This window comes from Octopus bimaculoides, chromosome 6, assembly GCF_001194135.2.
Source record: "Octopus bimaculoides isolate UCB-OBI-ISO-001 chromosome 6, ASM119413v2, whole genome shotgun sequence".
Lineage (NCBI taxonomy): Eukaryota > Metazoa > Mollusca > Cephalopoda > Octopoda > Octopodidae > Octopus > Octopus bimaculoides.
Genome location: NC_068986.1, coordinates 31,256,467 through 31,280,941, shown reverse-complemented (window position 1 = coordinate 31,280,941; position 24,475 = coordinate 31,256,467). Strand labels below are relative to the sequence as shown.

General features: G+C 37.1%; 1 protein-coding gene across 1 annotated transcript in view; it reads right to left on the bottom strand.

Moving 5' to 3' along the window:
* Positions 1-24,475, bottom strand: part of LOC106869359 (pregnancy zone protein) — a 66,384-nt gene that overhangs the window by 23,599 nt on the left and 18,310 nt on the right. Inside the window, exons 10-23 of the mRNA XM_014915080.2 lie at positions 23,271-23,386; positions 22,703-22,867; positions 20,172-20,402; positions 18,576-18,732; positions 17,280-17,449; positions 16,366-16,515; positions 15,515-15,599; positions 12,897-13,165; positions 11,461-11,554; positions 8,357-8,507; positions 5,782-6,010; positions 3,935-4,081; positions 3,102-3,197; positions 1,314-1,365 (exon numbers count right to left, since the gene is read on the bottom strand). Coding sequence (XP_014770566.1) covers positions 1,314-1,365; positions 3,102-3,197; positions 3,935-4,081; positions 5,782-6,010; positions 8,357-8,507; positions 11,461-11,554; positions 12,897-13,165; positions 15,515-15,599; positions 16,366-16,515; positions 17,280-17,449; positions 18,576-18,732; positions 20,172-20,402; positions 22,703-22,867; positions 23,271-23,386 — 2,112 coding nt within the window. The remainder of the gene's footprint in view (positions 1-1,313; positions 1,366-3,101; positions 3,198-3,934; positions 4,082-5,781; positions 6,011-8,356; positions 8,508-11,460; positions 11,555-12,896; positions 13,166-15,514; positions 15,600-16,365; positions 16,516-17,279; positions 17,450-18,575; positions 18,733-20,171; positions 20,403-22,702; positions 22,868-23,270; positions 23,387-24,475) is intronic.

Below are 24,475 nucleotides of genomic sequence, written 5' to 3'. Positions count from 1 at the left end.
ATAGCGTCTATTTCTTTTTGGCAACATGTGTTTTGTGTGTAATATTGCTGTGTGTGTGTGTGAGAAAGAAAGAAAGAAAGAAAGAAAGAAAGAAAGAAAGAGAGATAACTGGCATGTGTATGTAAGGGAGGGAGAGATAGAGAGAGAGTTTATCGATTTTTACAGGTATACGCGGGTACCTCTGAGAGAGAAAGTTCACTAAAATGCACATAGGGTCATTCCGAATCTTCTCCTAAAATTGGAACAACATGCGTGCTAATTTGTGGACGTGCATAAACCACATTCACGTACACACACACACACACAAACATCCCCTGTTTTATAGTTATAGAGATAAACATTTATTCTAAATGATAAAATATACAAAAATTTAAACAATTAACCCTTTATGAATAATTGTCAGCTGTTTCTTATGCATCAAGTACCTGATTCTATCTGAATCCTTATTATTAGCAATAGAGGGAACCTGTGGAAGGGGTAAACCCAAGAAGACCCGAGATGAGGTGGTGAAGTATGACCTTTGAACATTGGCCCTCAACAAGGCGATGATAATTAAACCAAGACCTTTAGAAATATACTGTGCTTGAGAAGATCCGGCAAGCCAAGTGAGACTTTAAACATGACCTCTGCCAGTGAAGCATAACCAGCCCATTTAAGAGTATCCTTCAATTGTTGGGCAATAAACTGTGATTGCAAAGACCTGCTGAAGTAAGTGAAGTTATTGTCGTGACTGATGACCGTACCGCCTGATTGGCACCTGTGCCGGTGGTGTATAAAAGTACCATTCGAGTGTGGTCGATACCAGTGCTGCCTGACTGGCTCCTGTGTCATTGGCACATAAAAAGCACCATCCAAACATGGTCGATGCCAGTACCACCTGACTGGCCTGTGTGCTGGTGGCACGTAAAAAGCACCCACTACACTCTCGGAGTGTTTGGCGTTAGGAAGAGCACTCAGTTGTAGAAACTTGCTAGATCAGACTGGACCCTGGTGCAGCTTTCTAGCTTGCCAGTGCTCAGTCAAACCGTCCAACCCATGCCAGCAGACATTAAATGACAATGATGATGATGATGTATAAATATATATATATATATATATATATACATAAATGCATACATGAAAGGTTTCCAGGAACAAGTACAGTTCAGCCACAGAGCTTCTGCACAGTTTCCATCTGCCCAATTTTACTCACAGTGTTTGGGTCAACACAGATTTAGAAGACCTTTGCACAATGTGCAATACAGTGGAATCAAACCCAGAGTGAAATAATTGCAAAGATGACAGGAAAACAAGAACAAAAATAGAAAACTTACCTTCTAAACAAAAGAAAGAATTATACGTATATTCTCTGAGAAGTCCTTCAGCCTAAAAAGAAAGTTTTTTTTTAATTTTTAAACCAGCAAAACCGTTAAATTTGAAAGTCTTAATATTTATATTTGGAGGGATAAAAACAAGTGAAATTATATTAGACAGAAATACTTCAAAGAAAATTGCTTAAAATGACTTTACTCTCTTGTTTAAAAATCAGACAAAATAATTCACAAAGGGATGCATAAATTACCTAGAGCAACCTCACTTAGTATCTACCCTTCATTCATTGATACCATTCTCTTTGACCATACTTTCATTGATCACCCAGCCCTACTGCGCCACCAAATTATTTCTCCTTCCCCATCACCATACGACACACTCTCGCCATACAACATGCCTACCTCTCTCTCTTCCCTATCCCCTCCTGCAACCTACCCAACATCATATCATCTCTCATTCTTCTCCTATCTACTGTATCATCATTACTCTTCTGCTGTTCCACATTATCAGACATCCCCAGCTCACCCACTCACTCCTGGCACTTCTGTCCACTCATTTCTACCAACATCATACTTTGATGGTCCTCATTTCAACTATCTATATCACTTTCCAGCCCCATCCAACCATGCCCAAATGGTAAAAGGCTTGATCCTGCTACATAGCATCTTGTATAAATAATGCCTTTTACAATCACGTCTTCTAAAATGTAAGTGGTCATACAGCTCCTCTACAGCCCTTTTCTCCTCTCTACTCCTTATTCTCCTAACATAAAGTTGCTCCATTCTTGGGGTTCCTTGTCTTGCAAGCTGCATGGGGACCCCACTAGTTCTGGCAGCACAAAACAAATTACCCAGTAAATGCTGTAAAGAAGTTGGGTCTAGAAATTCTATCCAGCCATAAAGCAGGCATTTGAGCACAATCCAGTCCCTGGGCCCATCGGATCCTATCAAATTGTTCGACTCATGCCAGTACAGAACATGAGCATTAAATGTCAATGTATGTGTATAAGTGCAGAATGGTCAAGAAGTGAACTTCCAAAAGGCAAGGGCCCATGTTCAATCTCACTGCATAGGATCTTAGCTAAAGGGCATTTTTCTATAACCTAGTATAGAAAACCATCTAGTGGATTGTGACTGTAATTCAAAAGCTACAGCCTTGTTACACACTGTTTCTATCAGAGAATGATGCCTAGGGTACATGTATCTGTGGATTACTCAGTCATTTACACATTAATTTTTTAATTCAGGAGAAGGTAATTCAGTGGATTGAACACCCAAATCCTTATCACTGAATAACACTTTATATACTTTATGTACAATTTTATAGACTTCATACACAGCACGTCTCCCTCTTTCTCCCTCGCTCTGCACCTTACCTTCTTTTTCTCTCCCCTTTTCTTTTGCTCTTCACCTTCCTTTCAACTAATCATGTGAAAGCATTACAGACGGGCTAAGTAACGGAGGAAAACAACTTAGTTAAAAACAAATTGCACATTTCACTTACCACCACTTTTACCTTCCCATTCCCATCCCTCTCTTCCCATCCTCCTGTCCCCATCGCTCTCCTCCCCTCCCCTCTTCAGCTAATCGTGTGAAAGTGTTACAGATGGGCTAAGTAACGAAGGAACAAGCAGAATTATTATGATTTCAGTTGATAAGGTACCTTTTTTTTGGCTCACTTCACTGATTATGTTAGCACACATTCAATTACATATACAAGCTTTTTTGGATAATTCTAAATGATATTATCAAGAAAATGATCTAATAGGTGACAAGTGGTGAGGCTCTTACAGTTATAAGAAGTTTCCTTGATAAATTATCTTCAGACCTCTGCTTGATTTGAAATCCTTTGGAATCACATGTACTTCTCTTATTCAGTGCTTTGGCCTAAGAAAAATTAAAAAAAGAAAGTCATAAAACTATGAAAAACTGAAAAATTGTATCAAGAATAAATAATAATTATAATAATATTAAATCAAATTCTAACTATAATATTTTGAGAAGAGTAGTTGTGGTCCGTTTTGGCAAAAATCAATTTGTATATTAAACATATCCTTTTACAAATAATTCTTTCTGCTATAGGCACACAGCCTGAAATCTGGGGGCGGGGACTTGTCAATTACATTGACACCAGTACTCAACTGGTATTTTATGGACCACTGAAAAGGAGAAAGACAAGGTCAATCTCAGCAGAATTTGAACTCAGAATGTTAAGACACAAAATGCCACTAAGCATGCTAACGAGTCTGGCATGCTAACGATTCTACCAGCTCACTGCCTTTATCTTTTTACTAATAATAAACTAATTTGATTTGTTTTCTTTTTCTGTAGCATTTATAATTTATAATTCCAAATTGATATTTTGTAAAAGATTCATCACCATCAGGTGTGTAGCTTAGAAGTTAGGGTATTTGGCTGACGATCGTAGGAGCATGAGTTTGATTCCTGACAGTGTGTTGCATCTGTAAGCAAGATACTTTATTTCACATTACTCCAGTTCATTCAGCTGGCAAAAATGAGTTGATACATAAAGCTTAAAATGGCCAGACAGCCATGCCCACTCCTATTGAATTACATAGATGCAATTCAATACATTCTAAATAAAGTATAAAGTACATACTCACTGTGACATTGATGTCAATTTCACCAATTTCTTGTGGAATGATAACATACTCAACAACTTCAGACTTTTCACTGCAGACACACAGGCTGGTTTTATTAGGATGTTTGTGAATAACAAAGTCTTTGGAGGTTACCAATTGCAGCTTCACCTGTAACATGTATATATATGAAATGAAGCTGGCCATTTACTTATCTGTGATGCACCCACCCATTCCAACCCTCACTACCTATACCAGAAATCTCTCCTTTTATATGGAAACTCCTACAAGGCTCTGCCTTGCTTCTGAACCAGAAGACTTGCATAGCTCCCCAAAACCACCACCACCACCATATTTATCCATGACATGTTTATACGCTGGTTCATATCTCTGTATTCTTCATTTTGGCTTTGTTTTTCTCCTTGCATAAACTTCTGCAATTTGGTACTGGCAAACCTTTCTTCACATTTAATAACATCAATAAGTTTCCAAATATTTGGATGACTAATATTCACTGTTTTTCAGCGTGCTGTGGTAGGCTTCAAAAGTATTTGTAGTATGAGCAATCCCTGACATACATCAATCCCAAACATTCCATATAAGTAATAGAAATGGAGGTTCAAGGCATCGCCTCCTCTGTCCTCTTCCTTTAGGTGGTCCTATATAATTATTTTCAAAATAGGATACAATTGACTGTGGAATATCATCATCATCTACAAGTTGTTCATATCCATCTACAACATCATCAACAAGCAGGGAGGCAAGGGCAACAAAACACTGCCTTTTTAGACTAAAAACTGTAATCTTCATAATATCTGCATTTTAGTCCTTCTTGCACAACATGCTTGTACATATTTTGTTCTAAATGAAACAAGCAGCACACCAAATTCAACCCAAGAAACGATTCCAGAAATCCATTATGGGCTGCTTTTTTGAAATCCATAATTATATTATCAGGTCCCTCATTCTGCAGTAATTCATTAATTTTGGCAAAATGTCTACTATATCAATTTGAATGTGAAGTATATATAACTGGAAGAATATACTAGAGCAGCACTTTAATGTTCCATCTGCCACCCAGTTTTTGTGCTGTTTTAACTGTCAAAGTGCTTCGTCACTTGTAAATATTAGTATTTGTTTTGAATCTTCCATCTTGCTGTCATACTGTAAAAACGTTTCATCATTGTCAAAGTAGGAGTATTCATTTGGAATGGAAAACCCAACATTTGTAAGAGGGGTTGCAGGATAGTTGGAATCAGCTTGCCTCCAACGTCTAATATTCCTATTAAGCTGTGCAAACAGAGGTGTTTGCGACAATGTACAGTCATTCAAATTCTGAACTTCACTAGCGATGAGTGAGGAGCATCACAATATGAAATAGACTTTACTTTAATATTTGAAACTATTATCCTTGCATTTACCTCTGCAGCAGCTGAAGTGTGATTATGGATCCCAGTCTTCTTAAGCTCTTTATAATTTTCATCTGCATAAAGTCTCGCCTTGCACACATGATTTTTGCACCTCCAGTATATCCTCAATCCATCTGCATTCTGTTTATTTTTTTGTGTATGCATAATTTTCTTGATCAACCACTTTGATTTTTCCTTTCTCTGAAGTTATGATCTTGCTAAAGGGTTAAACAAAACTACTTTATGGCATTTTTTCCATGCAATAAAGGTGCTGTTATATCAAGTAGGACTAAATAAGTACCAAACAATGTTTTGGGGGACAATGAATTTAATTAACCACCCCACTCCATACCAAAGATCGTGCTCCAGTATGGCAACAGTATAAAAACTAAAACCAGTAAAAAAAAAAAAAGAAAACAGTAAATAAATAAAAGAAAAGGTAATTATAGTGTGTATACTTACAGTTAAACATGAAGTCAGGTAGTTGAACACTGATATAATCAATGGTACTTTTTCCCCACGGACTGCAGAATATGGTAAAGTGTATGATACAAAAAATGGTTTGAAAACATTAAAACTGACTTGCTCTGAAACCCCAATGCCAGCTTCTTTATTGGTACAAATTGCATTTCCAATCCAAGTTGTAATAGTATCTGGAACTTTCTTATTTGTAGTAAACATTCCATCAGATCTGCAGTTGACAACCAAAAGCATGATTTGTCTTAGTTTTATCCATCAGAGTTAGGAAAGAATATCTTGGTCCATTTAAAATAAAATAAAGTAATCAAGAAGAGAAATAACTGAATCATTATCTAGTTACTAGTATATGTAGGAGCAGACAGAGGTGTAAATTTAAGAAGTCTACTTTGAAATTGGATGGTTTTAAGTTCTGTCTCACTGTGAGCACCTTGGGCCATTATCTTCTGCTATAGCTCCAGCCTGACAAGTGCCTTGTATATAGATTTAGTGGACAGTGTGTGTGTGTGTGTGTGTGAAGGCAAGTGGTCAATTGGTTAAGACAGTAAGCTCAAGGTCATAAGAGCATGAGTTCAATTCTTGGACCTGGTAGTATATTATGTTATTGAGCAGGACCACTTTATTTCATTTTTCACTTGTCTTCTCAAATGAAACTGTGTACCATCTGAGTGCTGGTACAGCTCTTCTTCCTTCCAGCTGTCACACTATCATTGTTATACTGGCTCAAAGATCATGGTGGCAGAGACGGTTCTTATGTCTGCTCCTGACTACATAGGCACCTAGATCAATTAGCGAAAGCATAGTACATGCCATCAATGGACATATGCATTTTTATAAAGTTCATAATACACTTTATCACAACTCGGAATTTTTTCATATGTGTGTCTTTCTTTCATGAGTAGTGATGGTGACAATCAACTCTGAACAAGAAATATAACTTCTGTTGCATGTACTGAATACTCTTTTTTCCTGTCTCGACATTCATAAATTGTTAGCAAAAGATGGTATATTACCCTAGTGAGAAATTACAGTTCATTAATATAAATTCCACCTACCCTCAAACATTAAAAAAAAACTTAATAGCATCAATATATACATGTCCAGTTTATCTTATGGTAAAGAAACTTTTTAAATCAATCTGCACATGTCCAGTTTATCTCATGGTAAAGAACCATTTTTTAATCATACTGTTTATTGTTAAAATGGCATATTAAAAATCAATAGCTTCAAAGCTCATTTCAACACATCTTGATATATAAATCATTGATAAAAGATGGTGTGATACCCTAATGAGAAATTACAGTTTATTACTATAGATTCCACCCATCCCCAAGCATAACAAAAAAACTTAATAGCTTCAATACCTACATGTCCAGTTTATCTTATGGCAAAGAACCTTTATTAATCATACTGTTCATTATTGAAATGACATATTAAAAGTCAATGACTTCAAAGCTCGAATGCATTACATATATAGTAACATTAATATTCATAAATACAAAAATGGAAGAGGATTTTCAATATTGCACAATTCTCTCTGAAGTTTTATATTTTCATTCTAATATTATCAGTATATGTCATTAGATCCTTAATAAAACTAATGTTAAGGTGAGTTATACTTGCACTAAAAACCTCACTGCTTCAAAAGCATAAAGGGAAGAAACCTCTCCATTATGAACATGCAGAACTCTTCTACTCAGCATTATTGTAACAACTCCAATATGTGTATTTCTAAAGCATACATTTGGCAGTGAACTTTTAAAAGAAACTACAATAGAACTCATTGAAAATTCTTTTAAAAAAGATTTCTTACAGCATTTATTCACTCAGGAATGTGCTTTGCCACTTCACTCTCCAAATATATCTGGAGTCTAAAGGATAATGATAAGAAATAACAATTATATGATTTATAGGTCCATTAAAGGATACATATCTCTTTATATCACTGGCTTCAGAAAGTAATCTCTGTCTCTTGGAGTATGGCAGTCAATTGTAGCTTTCTGCTGTTTTGAAAAAGATATCTAAATTGACGACTTCTTGCAGACACTTCCATTGATATTTACTTAAGAATTTCCACCTACCAACTGGCTGGCAAATTTTATTTCCTACTCACTAAATTTGTCACACTCTGAAAAATGATCCCATATTTCAGAAACATTAATATACTCAGCATCAGTACCTCAAGAGTATTCCTTCCTCTACTCATTTTTGTTTGACTTCTCTTTTACAGAAAGGACTGACGAGGTGAAAATATAACATGCATTTGTGCATCCAAGAGAAAAGATGAAAATATTATATGTTTCTGCAGAGAGTAAGAGTTGAAAATGTTGAAAATTAAAAAAACATGGAAATTTAAAAAAAAATATATATACCTCATACATTGTAGAGCAAATCAATCTAACCTATATAGTCATGGCAAAAATATAAAAAAGAACAAAAAAAAAGAAAAAATGGTGAAACAATGATGCTATTGCAGCTGCTACCACCACTAGCAGCAATGTTAGGTATGATGGTAATGATGATGACAACAACAGCGATGATGACAGAAGAGGAGGATTACCCAACAACTTCAATATCCCATAGCCAGGTTTCTGGGAAGAAAGAACGGGTTTCTGTTGAGTCATGTGTTGGTTGCTTCACCTGAACTTTCGCAGGAACTGGTTTTCTATCTTTGGTGATTTCTGCAAGAGGGGCGGCGTAATACATTGGTCCTAAGAGAGAAAAGAAAAATAAGCAGCAATTAAATTCCCAATGGATTTCTTCACTTATGAAACAGTACAAACAAAACAATGCATTTCATATTTTTTAATACACAAACACGAAACTCAGCTTGCGAAGACTTATTGGGGCAAGCGAAAGCGAAATCGGGATGGCACCTGTGCCCAGCGTCGCCTTTCTGGCACTTGTTCCCGTGACATGTGTAAGGATTTTTGAGCGAGATTGTTGCCAGTGCCCATTGCCCAGTGCCCCTGGACTGGCTCTTGTGCGGGTGGCACATAAAATACACCATTTTGAGCATGGCCATTGCCAGTACTGCCTGACTGGCCTTCGTGCCGGTGGCATGTAAAGACACCCACTACATTCTCTGAGTGGTTGGCGTGAGGAAGGGCATCCAGCTGTAGAAACTCTGCCAGATCAGATTAGAGCCTGGTGTAGCCATCTGGTTCACCAGCCCTCAGTCAAATCATCCAACCCATGCTAGCATGGAAAGCGGACGTTCAACAACGAATGACGAAACAGGTGTAGCTGCATGGTAAATGGTTTGCTTCCTCACCACATGGTTCTGGGTTCAGTCCCACCACGTGACAGCTTGGGCAAGTGTCTTCTACTATAGCTACAGGTCACTATGCAGTAGAAGTGTGAAGACCAGCCCTTTTGGTGGTGAAAAGCACATGAGATGGTGCTACATAAAAGCCCTCAGCACATTCTGCAAAGTGGTTAGTGTTAGGAAGGACATCCAGCCATAGAAACCATGCCAAATCAGATTGGAGTCTGATGCAGGTCTCCAGCTTGTTAGTTCTGGTCAAACCGTCCAACCCATGCCAGCATGGACAATAATGATAATAATAATGATGATAATGATGATGATACATACAGACACACACACACATATACATACATCTCTGAGGCCCCCTTCGGTTATGACTGACCATGGGATTGCACCTAGAAAGTTACCCTCTTAGGCACAAGTCTGGGCATGGATGTTCAATGGAAGGCAAGCAGTCGCCCATGCATACCAGCCTCCCGTCTCCATGCCACCAGTGTTATCTACATAAAACAGTTCATTCATTCATATGTTTCATTTCTATTTCACCATGGGTTGGTCAAGAACTTAATCGAAGCAGCATTTCACAGTGAGATGCCCTTACCTGTTTCAGAAGTGAAAGATTTTTTTTTACTCCACTCATCATCATCATCATTTAACATCTGTTTTCCATGCTGGCATGGGTTGAACAGTTTGACAGGTGCTGATCAGCTGAAGGGCTGTTCAGGCCCCCTGTCGGTTTTGGCATGGTTTCTACGGCTGGATGCCCTTCCTAATGCCAACCACTTTACAGAGTGTATTGAGTGCTTTAACGCAACACCAGCACCAGTGCTCTCTACATGGCACCAGCACCTATGAGCCCGTGAGATTAGGGATGCTCAGTTGAAGAGAGTTAGCATTGCAGTGCAACCATTTGTAATGTCAACAAGGAATATAAACATCATATCAACAACATTGCACTCAGACAGAGACAAGCAAAGCCAAGAATTGTTAACATTTGCACGCATAGGCATGCACACACACACACACACACACACACACACACACACACACACACACACACACACACACACACACACACACACACACACACACAATCGGCTTCCAAATTCTGCATTCTCCATTTCAAATTCTCAATTCCAAATAAAGCATTGGTTGGCCTAGTGCTAATATTAGAAGGTACTTGTACAAGGTGCAGTGTCATGGAACTGATTCAAAACCCCAATATTTTGAAGTGAACTTTCTATCCATTACAGCCATGTAAAAATATTCAGTAAGAAATTTTTGCAAACAGTAAGTGTAATCTATAAGTTTTATCTGGTGTAGTGGCAACTGATATTTTCTTGCTAGACACCATCGGAAATTATCAAGTGCACCAGTATTACTTTCACCAAAGATCTCAAGAGTGAGACACCACTGGTGTGTGTCATATGAGAGTAAGTCGCTGATAGATTTAGTTCTATGGTGGTTGTAGTGTTTCTCAGGGCATGAAAAAACATACACAAAATAGTTCTCTGATTGTGCTGAATAAAAAGACAAAGAAACAGGACACATTAAAGGGATTTTTATTTAGGCCTAGCAGTCCTTTTATTTAACACTTCTGCTACAATTGTAAACCAATCTATTCTACATTACAATTTTTTGTTGGCACTCTGTCACTTACGATGTTGAGGGTTCCAGTTGATCTGATCAACGGAACAGCCTGCTCGTGAAATTAACGTGCAAGTGGCTGAGCACTCCAGAGACACGTGTACCATTAACGTAATTCTCGGGAGATATTCAGTGTGACACAGTGTGACAAGGCTGACCCTTTGAATTACAGGCACAACAGAAACAGGAAGTAAGAGTGAGAGAAAGTTGTGGTGAAAGAGTACAGCAGGGTTCGCCACCACTCCCTGCCGGAGCCTCATGGAGCTTTAGGTGTTTTCGCTCAATAAACACTCATAACGCCCAGTCTGGGAATCGAAACCGTGATCCTATGACCGCGAGTCCGCTGCCCTAACCACTGGGCCATTGCACCTCCACTCTACATTACAATAGCCACTAAAGAAAGAAAAAAATCCAAAGTGCTGAAGGGGATAATTATTTTACAACTGTTTCTAGTTTTTTTTAAAGTTTTTGGAAATGAGAGCAAGAGATCAGAGGTTATGAAGGACAAGAAAGGTTACCCTTCATCGAGATAGGCTACACTGAAGCAGGTTTCCTTGGAGTAGATTAGATAACAATAATTAGATAGAGACTGAAGAGTATGGTAATGATAGGAACTATCATTTGAGTGAACCTTTTGACAATGATGGAAAGGATAGTTGAAGACTAGTTGAAATGTAAAATTGTCAAAGTAAGTTTAAATCTAAAATTTAGTTAGAAAAATGGAACTGAAAAGATCATGAAGTACATACCAGGCGCACCGATAACGCCTCTATTTCGAAAATAATTAAAATCACAAGGCTTGGTTTCTAAATTCAAATCAGTAAGTACTGCCAAACCTGTGGCCTAGATTTTAAAACAAAAAGAAAGAAGAGTAATTGATTATATAGTAAATATTTATTTTTATAGAAATAAGCTAGTTTAGAAAACCTCAACATGAAAATTAAATTAATGTTTTTGATACCAACCTGCTAAAAACTGATCCACTTTGTTGTCTTTCTTTTTTTTTTTTTTTTTTTTTTTTTTTTTTTTTTGGCTATAAACTTTCAGTTTTAGAGTGATCTAAAATAAAACCTTTCATTGAAATTTCATGTTAATTTACATACCAAACACAAAAATTATTTTACTGAATTCTTCACTATTTTCAAACTTAACTGATACAAAAGCAGTGCATTTCAACAGAAATATGGTAACAAAAGGGTTAAACTTTTACTTATATCTAACATCACATAATTCTTTATTTACACTGGGTCTTAAGTTGGATTAAATTTATCTGATAATCCTCTTAAAATGATTTACTACAACTTTTCACGTAAGAATCTCAAATGTGAAAAAGAAGAAATTAACCAAAATTAATTAGCTGTTTTATTGTTGTTGTTGGCACTCTGTCACTTACGACGTCGAGCGTTCCAGTTGATTTGATCAACGGAACAGCCTGCTCGTGAAATTAATGTGCAAGTGGCTGAGCACTCCACAGACACGTGTACCCTTAACGTAGTTCTCAGGAATATTCAGCATGACACAGTGTGACAAGGCTGACCCTTTGAATTACAGGTACAACAGAAACAGGAACGTACTCTGTACTACTTGAATGTAGGTACAATACTCAGTATTCACTGTTCAACTTATTTATTATGCACCCTTTTAAAGCCTAGCCAGGCTCATGGGCCCGGTTTCCTGGTTTCTATAGCGTATGTGTTCCCCCCAGCTGGATGGGACGCCAGTCCATCGCAGCATTACTCAAGAAACAGGAAGAAAGAGTGAGAGAAAGTTGGGGCGAAAGAGTACAACAGGGGTCGCCACCACCCCCTGCTGGAGCCTCGTGGAGCTTTTAGGTGTTTGTGCTTAATAAACACACACAACGCCCGGTCTGGGAATTGAAACCACGATCCTCCGACCACGAGTCCACTGCCATAACCGTTGGGCCATTGCGTCTCTCATTGTTCAGCTACTGACTGTTAAACCAACATATGTTGAACTAACACGATAAACCAACACAGTCGGGCCAACACCATTAACTACCTCCACTGACAGTTCACTCAGTTCTCATTTATTGTAAATGGATAGTCCACCTTCAGTCACATGTGGGTGTTCAAGATTCTCCCATAACAACACCCTACAAAGTGGTGTCCCAGAATGGCCATAATTTAATGAAGAAAACAAATAAAGGTTATAAGAAAAGGTTTACCTCAAACGCTTCTGCAGCATCAACATACGTATATGAAGGTAATATATAAGACCTCCTTTGCCGGCTTAAAACATCTTTTTTTCTAAGTTTTTCCTTTCTGTTTTTGCGTCTTGCTTTATTCTTAACCTGTTTGCTTTCTTTTTTCTTTTTTCTGCTTTGCTTAACTTGAGGTTTATCAGATTTATTTGTCTCTCTAGTCAAATCTTGATTATCAGCAATAACAGGTGGCCTTATCGGCTCTGAGGGTGGTGAAGGAGGTCCAAAGAAATCTGGAAAAATAAATGAATAAATAAATAAATAACTAATTGGCTGTGTGGTAAGAGCTGGCAGAAACGTTAGCACGCCAGGCGAAATACCTAGCAGTATTTCGTCTGCCGTTACGTTCTGAGTTCAAATTCCGCCGAGGTTGACTTTGCCTTTCATCCTTTCGAGGTCGATAAATTAAGTACCAGTTATGCACTGGGGTCGATGTAATCGACTTAATCCCTTTGTCTGTCTTTGTTTGTCCCCTCTATGTTTAGCCCCTTGTGGGCAATAAAGAAATAAGAAGTTTGCTTCCCAACCACATGGTCTTGGGTTTACTCCTACTCTTGAGCAAGTATCTTCTATTATAGCCTCAAACTGACCAAAACTTTGTAAGAGGATTTGGTAGATGGAGACTGAAAGAAGCCTGTTGTGTGTGTGAATATGTGTCTGTCTACCTGTCTTTGAGGCTGTGTTTCTCACTCCACCACTTGACAACCAGGGTTGGTGTGTTTATGTCTTTGTAACTTAGCGGTTCAGCAAAAAAGACCAACCAAATAAGTATCAAACTTGAAAAAGGAAAATAAGTACTGGGGGTCAATTAGACTAAAATTCCTCAACGCAGTGCCCCAGCATGGCCGCAGTCCAATGACTGAAACAAGTAAAAGACAAAAGGTAAAAGATATATTGCACTGACTAATTTATAGAACTATTTTAAATATTTTTTGGTGGGGAACATGGAAAATATTGATTATAATTAAAAATTAATTAAGACCTAGATCAGGGGTTCTCAAACATTTTTTTATCTATGGACCCCTTTGATTACCATTTTATCCTCATGGACCCCCCATAGCCATTCTATGTTTAAAAACAAATCTTATAGAAACTTCTTTCAAAATAACTATTTCGTTTTTCACACATTAACTCGTGTAAGTTGAACCATGTAAAATGTTAGAGAAAGAAACCTAGTGTTTTTTTTGCCATAAATACCAATACATACAGCTAAAGCAAAATTTTAACAGGGGCCTTTAAAATTTTATTACTCTTTTACTTGTTTCAGTCATTTGACTGTGGCCATGCTGGAGCACCGCTTTTAGTAGAGCAAATCGACCCCAGGACTTATTCTTTGTAAGCCTAGTACTTATTCTATCAGTCTCTTTTTGCTGAACCGCTAAGTTACGGGGACCTAAACACACCAGCATCGGTTGTCAAGCGATGTTGGGGGGGGGAGGAACAAACACAGACACACAAACATACTCATACATACATATATATATACATATATATGACAGGCTTCTTTCAGTTTCCGTCTACCAAATCCACTCACAAGGTTTTGGTTGGCTTGAGGCTATAGTAGAAGACACTTGCCCAAGGTGCCACGCAGTGGGACTGAACCCGGAACCATGTGGTTGGTAAGCAAGCTACTTACCACACAGCCACTCCTACGCCTATTGTGGATCCCCAATTTACTATTTTATTGTGTCGACCCCAAAAGCCTTATATGGATCCTCATTGGCCATATGGACCCCAGTCGAGAACAACTAACCTAGATGAGAACATATCTAGTCATTATTGCCTGTATTTTTATACCTCACTGGAATGGTTTAAATAATATTATTCTTTTTGTTCTTTTGTCTTTTATGTTCTTGGATTTATAAGACCAGTTACCCAGTTTCCATGGCATATAAGGGACTGAGATCACAACATTCCCCTGAATGGGACACCGGCCCATTGCAGGATTCAAGGTTGGTAATTTTGAAGGGAGGTGACAAGCTTATTACATTGACCCCAGTACTTGACTGATTGATACTTTATTTTATTGACCGTGAAAGTAGACTTTAGCAGGGTTTAAACTCAGAATGTAATGAACCGGAAGCATTTTGTATTATGTTGCTAACAATTCTGCCAGTCACCAACTTAGGTAATTTAAATAATTAACTAATATTGTGGAGGAGAGTATTCAGAAAATATTTGTTGTTGTTGGCACTCTGTCGCTTACGACGTCAAGGGTTCCAGTTGATCCGATCAACGGAACAGCCTGCTCGTGAAATTAACATGCAAGTGGCTGAGCACTCCACAGACACGTGTACCCATAACGTAGTTCTCGGGGATATTCAGCGTGACACAGTGTGACAAGGCTGACCCTTTGAATTACAGGCACAACAGAAAACAGGAAGTAAGAGTGAGAGAAAGTTGTGGTGAAAGAGTACAGCAGGGTTCACCACCTAATTAAAAGCAAAGCAAAAAAGTAAGACACTGGAGTTCATATGAATGACAGAAGTTGGAAAGAATAACAGAGGGGAGTGATGGGTGAACTTATCAGCTGAATAAAAATAGTTATGGCTATATAAATAAATATGGAAAAGGAGTATTACCTGGGAAATTCATATAATTACAGTGATGTACCTTTCTTCTTTGACCAACTCGGAGAAGATTGTAGGCTGACATCTTCTCAAAAACCTACCCAAAGGAATATATTAAGCAGATTAAAATGGAACAAAAATAATGAAAATCTAATTTAACGGATAAAGGTATAACAAAAAAAAAAATTATGGCTATAAACTGAATTTTTAATGATTCTAAATGACTTCTTGGCCAAATAGTGTTGAGAAGCACTGATGATGTCAATTCCATTTGATCAAGGCTATATCCACCAAAGTAGAGGAAAGGAACAAAAAAATAAACGCAGGAGTGGCTGTGTGGTAAGTAGCTTGCTTACCAACCACATGGTTCCGGGTTCAATTCCACTGTATGGGCAAGTGTCTTCTACTATAGCCTCAGGCCGACCAAAGCCTTGTGAGTGGATTTGGTAGACGGAAACTGAAAGAAGCACGTCGTATATATGTGTGTATATATATATATGTATGTGTATGCGCGTGTGTATGTTGTGTATCTGTGTTTGTCCCCCAACATCACTTGACAACCGATGCTGGTGTGTTTAGGTCCCCGTAACTTAGCGGTTCGGCAAAAAGAGACCGATAGAATAAGTACTAGGCTTACAAAGAATAAGTCCTGGGGTCGATTTGATTCGACTAAAGGCGGTGCTCCAGCATGGCCGCAGTCAAATGACTGAAACAAGTAAAAGAGTCCTTTTTTATTTGTTATCATTCTCATTATATTATAAACAAAGGCTAAAGAACTACAACATCTGCAAAAATATTTATTACGATCTTTGAAAAGGAAAAAATTTATAAAAGAAAAGAAAATCAATTCTGAAAAATCTTACATTTTCTGGACTTATCTGATTGTTTCCACCAAGTATGTGTACACTTTTATCAACCATTGAAATTGCACATAGAGACTTTGCTGTAGCTTTAACACTCAGTTTGACATCAATTTTCGGTTGAGCAGAATCTTTATTGAACATCATGCTGACCTAAGAATAAAAGTTAAAAACATGAAATCATCCAATCTTTTTTTTTTTTGTCATGTCTGCATAATTTTATCTGATTTTGTAAATGAACAATCTGCTGAATTTATTTTAATGTCTTATCAATGTATACAGTGAAATTCTTTGCTCTAAGTGTCAAGAAGATACTCAGCAAAAAATGGAAACAATACTGAAAGCAGAAAAACTTGTAATAATAATAAGCTTACTGTATACATTGTGGAGGCGCAATGGCTCAGTGGTTAGGGCAGCGGACTCGCGGTTTCGATTCCCAGACCGGGCGTTGTGAGTGTTTATTGAGCAAAAACACCTAAAGCTCCACGAGGCTCCAGCAGGGGATGGTGGCGAACCCTGCTGTACTCTTTCACCACAACTTTCTCTCACTCTTACTACCTGTTTCTGTTGTGCCTGTAATTCAAAGGGTCAGCCTTGTCATACTGTGTCACACTGAATATCCCCGAGAACTACGTTAAGGGTACACGTGTCTGTGGAGTGCTCAGCCACTTGCACGTTAATTTCACGAGCAGGCTGTTCCGTTGATTGGATCGATTAGAACCCTTGACGTCGTAAGCAACAGAGTGCCAACAACAACTGTATACATTGCTCAGGTGCAAATTCTTGACTTCTTTAAAAATTAATTTCAAACTGTATATTTGTTTTAAAATATTGTCAGTTACGGATTAAATCTAACAAAAGCAAGAAAATTCAAAGAATTGAAAGAAATAGGAATAACTTTTTTTTTTTTTGCTTACCGGATTTGGGAAACAATTTTTAACTGGTATTTTGATACTGTCAGAAATAATTTCATTATCTGATCTGATGTAATACACAATGAGGGTTGAGTCAGGTCCAAGTTGATAAGGAATAGTTAGAGTTTGTTTGTAAATAGGTTTTGGCTTTTCAGAACTTTCCTCCTTTTCATCTGCAGAATGATAAAACATGGGAAGAAAATTTTCAAAAAGTCAAATGATTATGTATACATTTCTGCTTTTTTTTTTTTAATTTTAATTTTTTTGATTTTAATTTTTTTTAAATTTTTAATCCTTACTGGTGCCAGAGCTTAGAAAAGCTTGGGAACCATATCTCTATAATATAATTCAACCGCCAAAGAATAGCAACTAAATCAACCTCAAACCACACCCTACCACCTTAGAAAAAAAAAAGAAATTTGCTCAATCCCACCACTCACAAACTTTGTTTCCACATAACTTACTTTTCATTTTTTTTAGTGAAATTTTTCTGGAGATGATTTTTATATAGTGTAGTATTTGATTAAGTAGAAAAAAATTGAAAAATGTTTATTTTTTTGAGACTCATTCCTTCCACCCAACAGGACCTTGTTAAATGCATGTATTTTAAAGAAATTTTTCCAAGATACATTTTCAGGGGTGCAGATTACAATTATCATAACAAAATTTGATGTAAACTTTTTCTTGGTAAACAAAGTCAGTGAAGTATATTTCTGTACAACAATGTGTTCCTCAACTTTGTTTTTTCATAATTTTCTTAAATAAGTATATTTTTTTCATGACATTTTCTGGAGATACATTTTCAAGGGTGTAGGATATGATTATTTTGATAAAATTTGAAAGCAGTTTTAATTGTAATCTCACTTCTCAACCACATGGTCCACTGCATGGCACCTTGGACAAATGTCTTTCACTATAGAACAGGGTTCTTTCGGTTTTCATCTACCAAATCCACTCACAAGGCTTTGGTCAGCCTGGGATTATAATAAAAGACACTTGCCCAAGATGCCACATAGTAGGACTGAACTCAGAACCATGTGGTTGGAAAGCAACACAGCCATCCCTGTGCTTAAGCACACAGCCACACCTGTGCCTATTTAATTAAAACTAGTAATTATTTTATCAATCTCCAAAGAATGAACAACAGAAATTATCTCGGCAAGATTCAAACACAAGACATTCAAAGTTGCAAAGAGGCATTTTATCTGCCTCTCCTGCCAATTCTGAAATGCTCTGCATAATACTTATAATATAACTGGGAAAAAAAACTATGGAAAAAGAAAAATATAACATTTAAACCTGTTTCCTCATCTTGATTTTTTTCATTCATCTTTGAATTATTTTTTATATCTAAAGAAGCAACTTTCAGATCTGGTTCCTTGAATGAAACATGATGCAGAGTAGAATGATTATGATTTGTAGAATTTGATACCAAAGTTTTTCCATAAGATAAGACCTAGAACGACAGAAGAGAAAAATTATTATAGAAATTTTAATTATCTATTTAGCAAATGATAAAAAAAAAAAAAGAAATAATTGCTTTTTTAGTGTTTAAATTTTTTCCATGTTTTAAGTGTTCGGTTAAAAAAAGCTTGTTTTAATAAAAGAAATAGGTCTAGGTTTCAACCCACTGCACAGCTCTTTGATAATTATCTTTTGATATAGATCCTCAGACTGGCCTACATCTTGTGAGTTCCATTTGGCAGACAAAATTTTATACTTCTTTTATTTTTCAAAATGAAGATAAACAAAGTTCTTTTTTAATCTAAAATATACTCTCCTTCATTTTCTACAATGCTCTTCCATCTATCTGGTAGACTTGCAAGACACCTCTTCCAAAATTCACTTGTGCATCACGAAAAATACTCCTCCAGTACTATTCTGACCTTGTCTACAGACATTGGCTATTGGATTCATAGTCAATAGCCTGCCATCCATCACTATGTGGTGAACACAATCAATATCTTCCTTGGTGGTGGCAGTTGCAGGACATCTAGACCGTGGTTCATTTTCAAGACTCCCTTCCCCTCCTAAACTCAGTGTCATCCCTTAATGCAGCAACCTTGTCAGTACGAATGACCTTGGGGGCTAAACCCTTTTTATGCAGGTACTTGATAACACTACTATGCCAAATTTTGTCCATTTTCTAGAGAAGTTGCTACAAGTTACATTTGAAGTCTTCTTTGAATAGTCAGATATCAGTTTACTGGGAAAGAAACAATGCAGTTATTAATAAGAAGAACTGAAATTAATGCATGCAAGATTTCACAGATCTAGTATCACTCCTTCGTAGTCAGCCCACCTTTGTATGTAAAAATGAAGTGAAGTAAAGTATCAAGCCAGCAAAGGGATCACTATACCGTCTTTGACATTCTTGAAATAGCAGCCAAATTTCCTCATCTTCCCAAGCATCTTTAACCCATTAGCATTCATATTGCTCTATCAAATTTAATGCTTATTTATTCATATTGCTTTAAATTAATCATACATTGTCTTGAAGTTTTGAATTTTTGATGATATGGTTATTTATTTCTAAAATGACATTGTAGAGTAGGTGAGAGAGACCAGAAATGGCCAATTTAAATGCTAAAGGTTAAAAAAGAAAGCAACCATTTATTCTTACATAAACAGATCGTTACAGCAGGAACACTTTTCATCATGGGTCTCTCTCTTTCAGAATATGATAAAATCTTCTGTATATAATCAGAGCCGTCACTATATATTATCTGAACTGCTTTATTAGGACTGGCATGGTGCTAAGATGCAACTACATGTAAAGTGCCTGGTTCAATTCTCTCCTAACTGCACCACCTAATCAGCTCTAATTTAAGATATCACCATTAACACTGATAATAAAAGTAACAATTGCATACTAAAATAAGAAAACTGCTTCACCTGGTAATATATAGTCATAGGTTCTTGTGTTTTATCATAATTATAATAAAAAGCCAATTTAGTTTCATTGGTACATGGTAGTTTGTTGTATATTGGTTCAATAGAAATAAAACTGTTACTTAGTGAGTACCACTGATATAGGACAAATGTTTCCTCGGTACTGTACATGAAAGCTGCACTTGAATCTAGTTTCATTTCATCCAGTTTCATTTTGTCGGAAGTAGGAACTGCCTGGAAAATATAGAGCAAAAGTTGTTATTGAACTATGTTTCCAATGATAAGAACATGTTAAAAACATATCAAGGATAATTATTGGTAGTGATGCTCCAGCTTGGCCACAGTCCAATGACAAGCTGAAACTAGTGAGAAAATATAAGAGAAAGAAAATATGGTGTTTTCTGTATTATTTTTTTCATATCAAACATTGTTCAATTTGTATTCAGTTAGTATTCTCTAAAATGTATAAACATCATTCTGACGCATAGATGTATGCATAGCTGTGTGATTAACAAGCTCAATTTGAAATCAGGTGATTTAGGGGTCAATCCCACTGTATGGCACCTTAGGTAAGTATCTTTTACTACAGTCCTAGGCGGACCAATGTCTTATGAGTGAATGTAGTCAATGGAAACTGTATGGAAGCTCGTCATATAGGTGTGTGTATTTGTGTGTATGTATATGGCTGTGTGAGTGTTTGTATGTGCACGTACATGTGTGTGTGTATGCATGTGATTGTGTACACCCATGTTTGTGTGAGTGTGTGTTTGTGTACATAGCCCTACTGCACTGCTTGACAACTGCTGTTGATTTGTTGATGTCTTCATAACTTAGCAGTTTTGGAAAAGATACCGACAGAACAGGTATCAAGCTTAATAATCTAAATACTGATTTTTAGTTGATTTATCCAACTAATTCCTTCAAGGTGGTATCCTAGCATTGCTGAAATTCAATGACTGAAACAGGTAAAAGATAACAGATATTGGTCTCTAACTTAGAATTTGACCATCTCAACACCCAAAATTACCTCTATTAAATGGCTAAAATTAATATAGGTGCAGGCATGGCTATGTTAAGAAGTTCGCTTCTCAACTATGTGGTTGAGTCCCACTGTTCAGTCCCACTGCATGGCACCTTGGGGCTCATGTCTTCTGCTACAGACCTAGACTAACCAATGCCTTGAACTGTGAATGTTGTTAGTGTTGATGTCACCTGTTTGAGTTCCATATTGAGATATACAATATCAGAAAGCAAAGGGCCTCCAAGAAAAAAATTTTGCAAGGTGTAACAAAGCTACCTTCAGGCCCTAAGACAGGAAGGGGTCATGAGATTTCTTTTCATTTTTTTATTTTTCTATTTTAGTTATTTTAGGGAGGAGCCTGTCAGATATTCAAGGGTTCTTTCCATGATTCTCTGGACCCCAGACAAAATATATAAAATGAAACCCCTCCCTTATAGACTCTACCTTGAGTGAAAGCTAGACAAATTAAATCAAATAAACTAGTCTCATTAAACCAAAACTTATGTAGATTTTCAAAGCACTATAAGCTGCATGGTTCAGTGGTTAGGGCGTTGGGCTCACAATCATGAGGTAGTAAGTTCAATTCCTGGACCAAGCTGTGTGTTGTGCTCTTGGGCAAGACACTTTATTTCACATTGCTCCTGTTCACTCAGCTGCAGAAATGAGTTGCAATGTCACTGGTGCCAAGCTGTATCAGCCTTTGCCTTTCACCTGAATAATATTGGTGGTGAGTCGAGGGGAAGCTGGTATGCATCAGTGACTGCTGGTCTTCCATAAAACAACTTTGCCCAATTTTGTGCCTCAGAAGGTAATCCAATGGTCATTCATGACTGAAGGGAGTCTTTAAAGGCTGCAAGTACAAGACTCTTCCACAAATAAGATGCCAGTTCATTGCAGTGCTGCTGGTACTCATTTTTTGTGTACCTGAGCAATGTGAAATTAAGTACCTTAAGTACACAAAGTGTTACCCAGTCCAGGTACTGAATCCATGACCTGGTGGTGGTTAGCCAACTACCCTAAATGCTAAGAAATGTGTTGAAAATAAGGAGCAATTTGTTATTAATTTCTTTTCTGCCTAAAGGTGCTTGCAAGTCACACACATGCACACACCCATCTTAAAATGTACTACTCGTGGCTATGTGGTTAAGAAGCTCACTTTGTAATCACGTGGTTTCAGGTTCAGTCCCACTGCACAGCACCTTAGACAAATATCTTCTAGCATAGCTTCAGGCTTACCAAAGCCTTGTGAGTGAATTTGGTAGGCAGAAACTATGTATAAAGCCCATGATGTGTGTGTGTGTGTGTGTGTGTGTGTGTGTATACCCTGATACCTCTGCTTGACAGCCAGTGTTGGTTTGATTACATCCCCATAACATAGAGGTTCAGCGAAAGTACCAAACTTTAAAAAAAGTAAGTATTGAGGGTGATTTATTCAACTAAACACCTTCAAGGCAGTACCACAACATGGCTACTGTCCTATGACTGAAACAAGTATAAGATAATTGATACAAACCTTGATTCTTAATCTCTTAACACTGGACTTCTGAGCAGGTATTAAAGCATTTATCATGCCATCGTTATCAGTGATATAATTGTTTAAAGTTCCATTAGTATCTTGTATCTGAACCTCAATGTCAATGTTAGGTACAGGCTTTTTATCTGGAGTGGTTACAATGATCTGAAGAAAAGAACAAAAAAAAATTTAAGAAAAAAACAAAAATAACAAACAAAACAAATCATAAAACGACTTTGACACAATATTTCTGTATAAGCCCTGAAGAAAGCAATTCACCTATATGATGCTAGTTTTTGCATGATATTAGTTCTGTATACATTATATTCTGAGTGAACTCTGAATATTATCATGTGAACATATCAGGATATGTAATGGTTTTGTGGTTTAGGTTTTTACCAGCAGTTGTATAAATGAAGACAGCATGGGCACTTCCTATTCTTAAAAATTTCTTAAACTGGAAAAGATACAAAGAGAAAAAAGTATTGGGAAGCTACCATCTGCTTTATATTTGCATCTAATCAAGTTGCTTGAAAACAAAATTATAAAAATCATAAAATTTACTTACTTTCAAATATTGTGGGAAGCCAGGTTTGAAATATTCTTTTGCATAAGGATGCGCTTCTAATTCATAGTTTTGTAATTTAATGGAAAGCTCATCGTTCTTCTCAGTTTTGGTAATACCTTAGAATAAAACATTAGAAATCTTGAATGAAATTAAACACAAATTATTTTATGACAGAACTTCATGTAATAAAAATAGCAGCCACTGTCTCAGTCAGGTGCCAATAAAACCCCTACATCTGACTTCTCCAGGAAAATCTACGGCACTCCATCAAGTCTTCCAGTAGTCTCTTTTATATATATATATATATATATATATATCATCATCATCGTTTAACGTCCGCTCTCCATGCTAGCATGGGTTGGACGATTTGACTGAGGACTGGTGAAACCGGATGGCAACACCAGGCTCCAGTCTGATTTGTCAGAGTTTCTACAGCTGGATGCCCTTCCTAACGCCAACCACTCAGAGAGTGTAGTGGGTGCTTTTACGTGTCACCCGCACGAAAACGGCCATGCTCGAAATGGTGTCTTTTATGTGCCACCCGCACAAGCCAGTCCAGGGGCACTGGCAACGATCTCGCTCGAAAATCCTACGGGAGCCATTGCGTTTATGTGTACCCTTGGCTAGATACCATGTAATGGTCGTAGACAAGCATTATCATCATACAAGAAGACTGTTCATTTCCAGTCATCTGCGAAAACTAGCTTAGCTATGGGAAAATATTACTGTGTGTGGAAACATGTAAGAGTTAGAAATATGAAGGGCATCCAGCCTTAAAATATCTGCCTCAACAAATTTTGTCTGACCCATACTAGCTTCACAATCTTAGTATGCATACCTTATAAGTATTTCCTCCTATGTTCTATATACTCTGGGAACTCATTAAAGCCCTTTTCGGGGCTACTTTATTTGAATTCTTACTATCGGGTAACTAATTTCATGTCATTACATAACTGACTTCACAGTTTGGGTATTCGTAACTTATTGAGAATTCCTAAAAACAAGATCCAGTGTAAGACAGTTTGGTATTCTCTGTAAATGCATAAAAACCATTTTAAGGACTATATACTTTGGATTGTTGTTACTGGATTAGCAGTAGAGAACGGAACCAAGGGATAAGCCCTGCTTTCCCGGGAATTACCGGGAACGTCAGCTAGTATATATATATATATATATATATATATATATATATATATATATATATA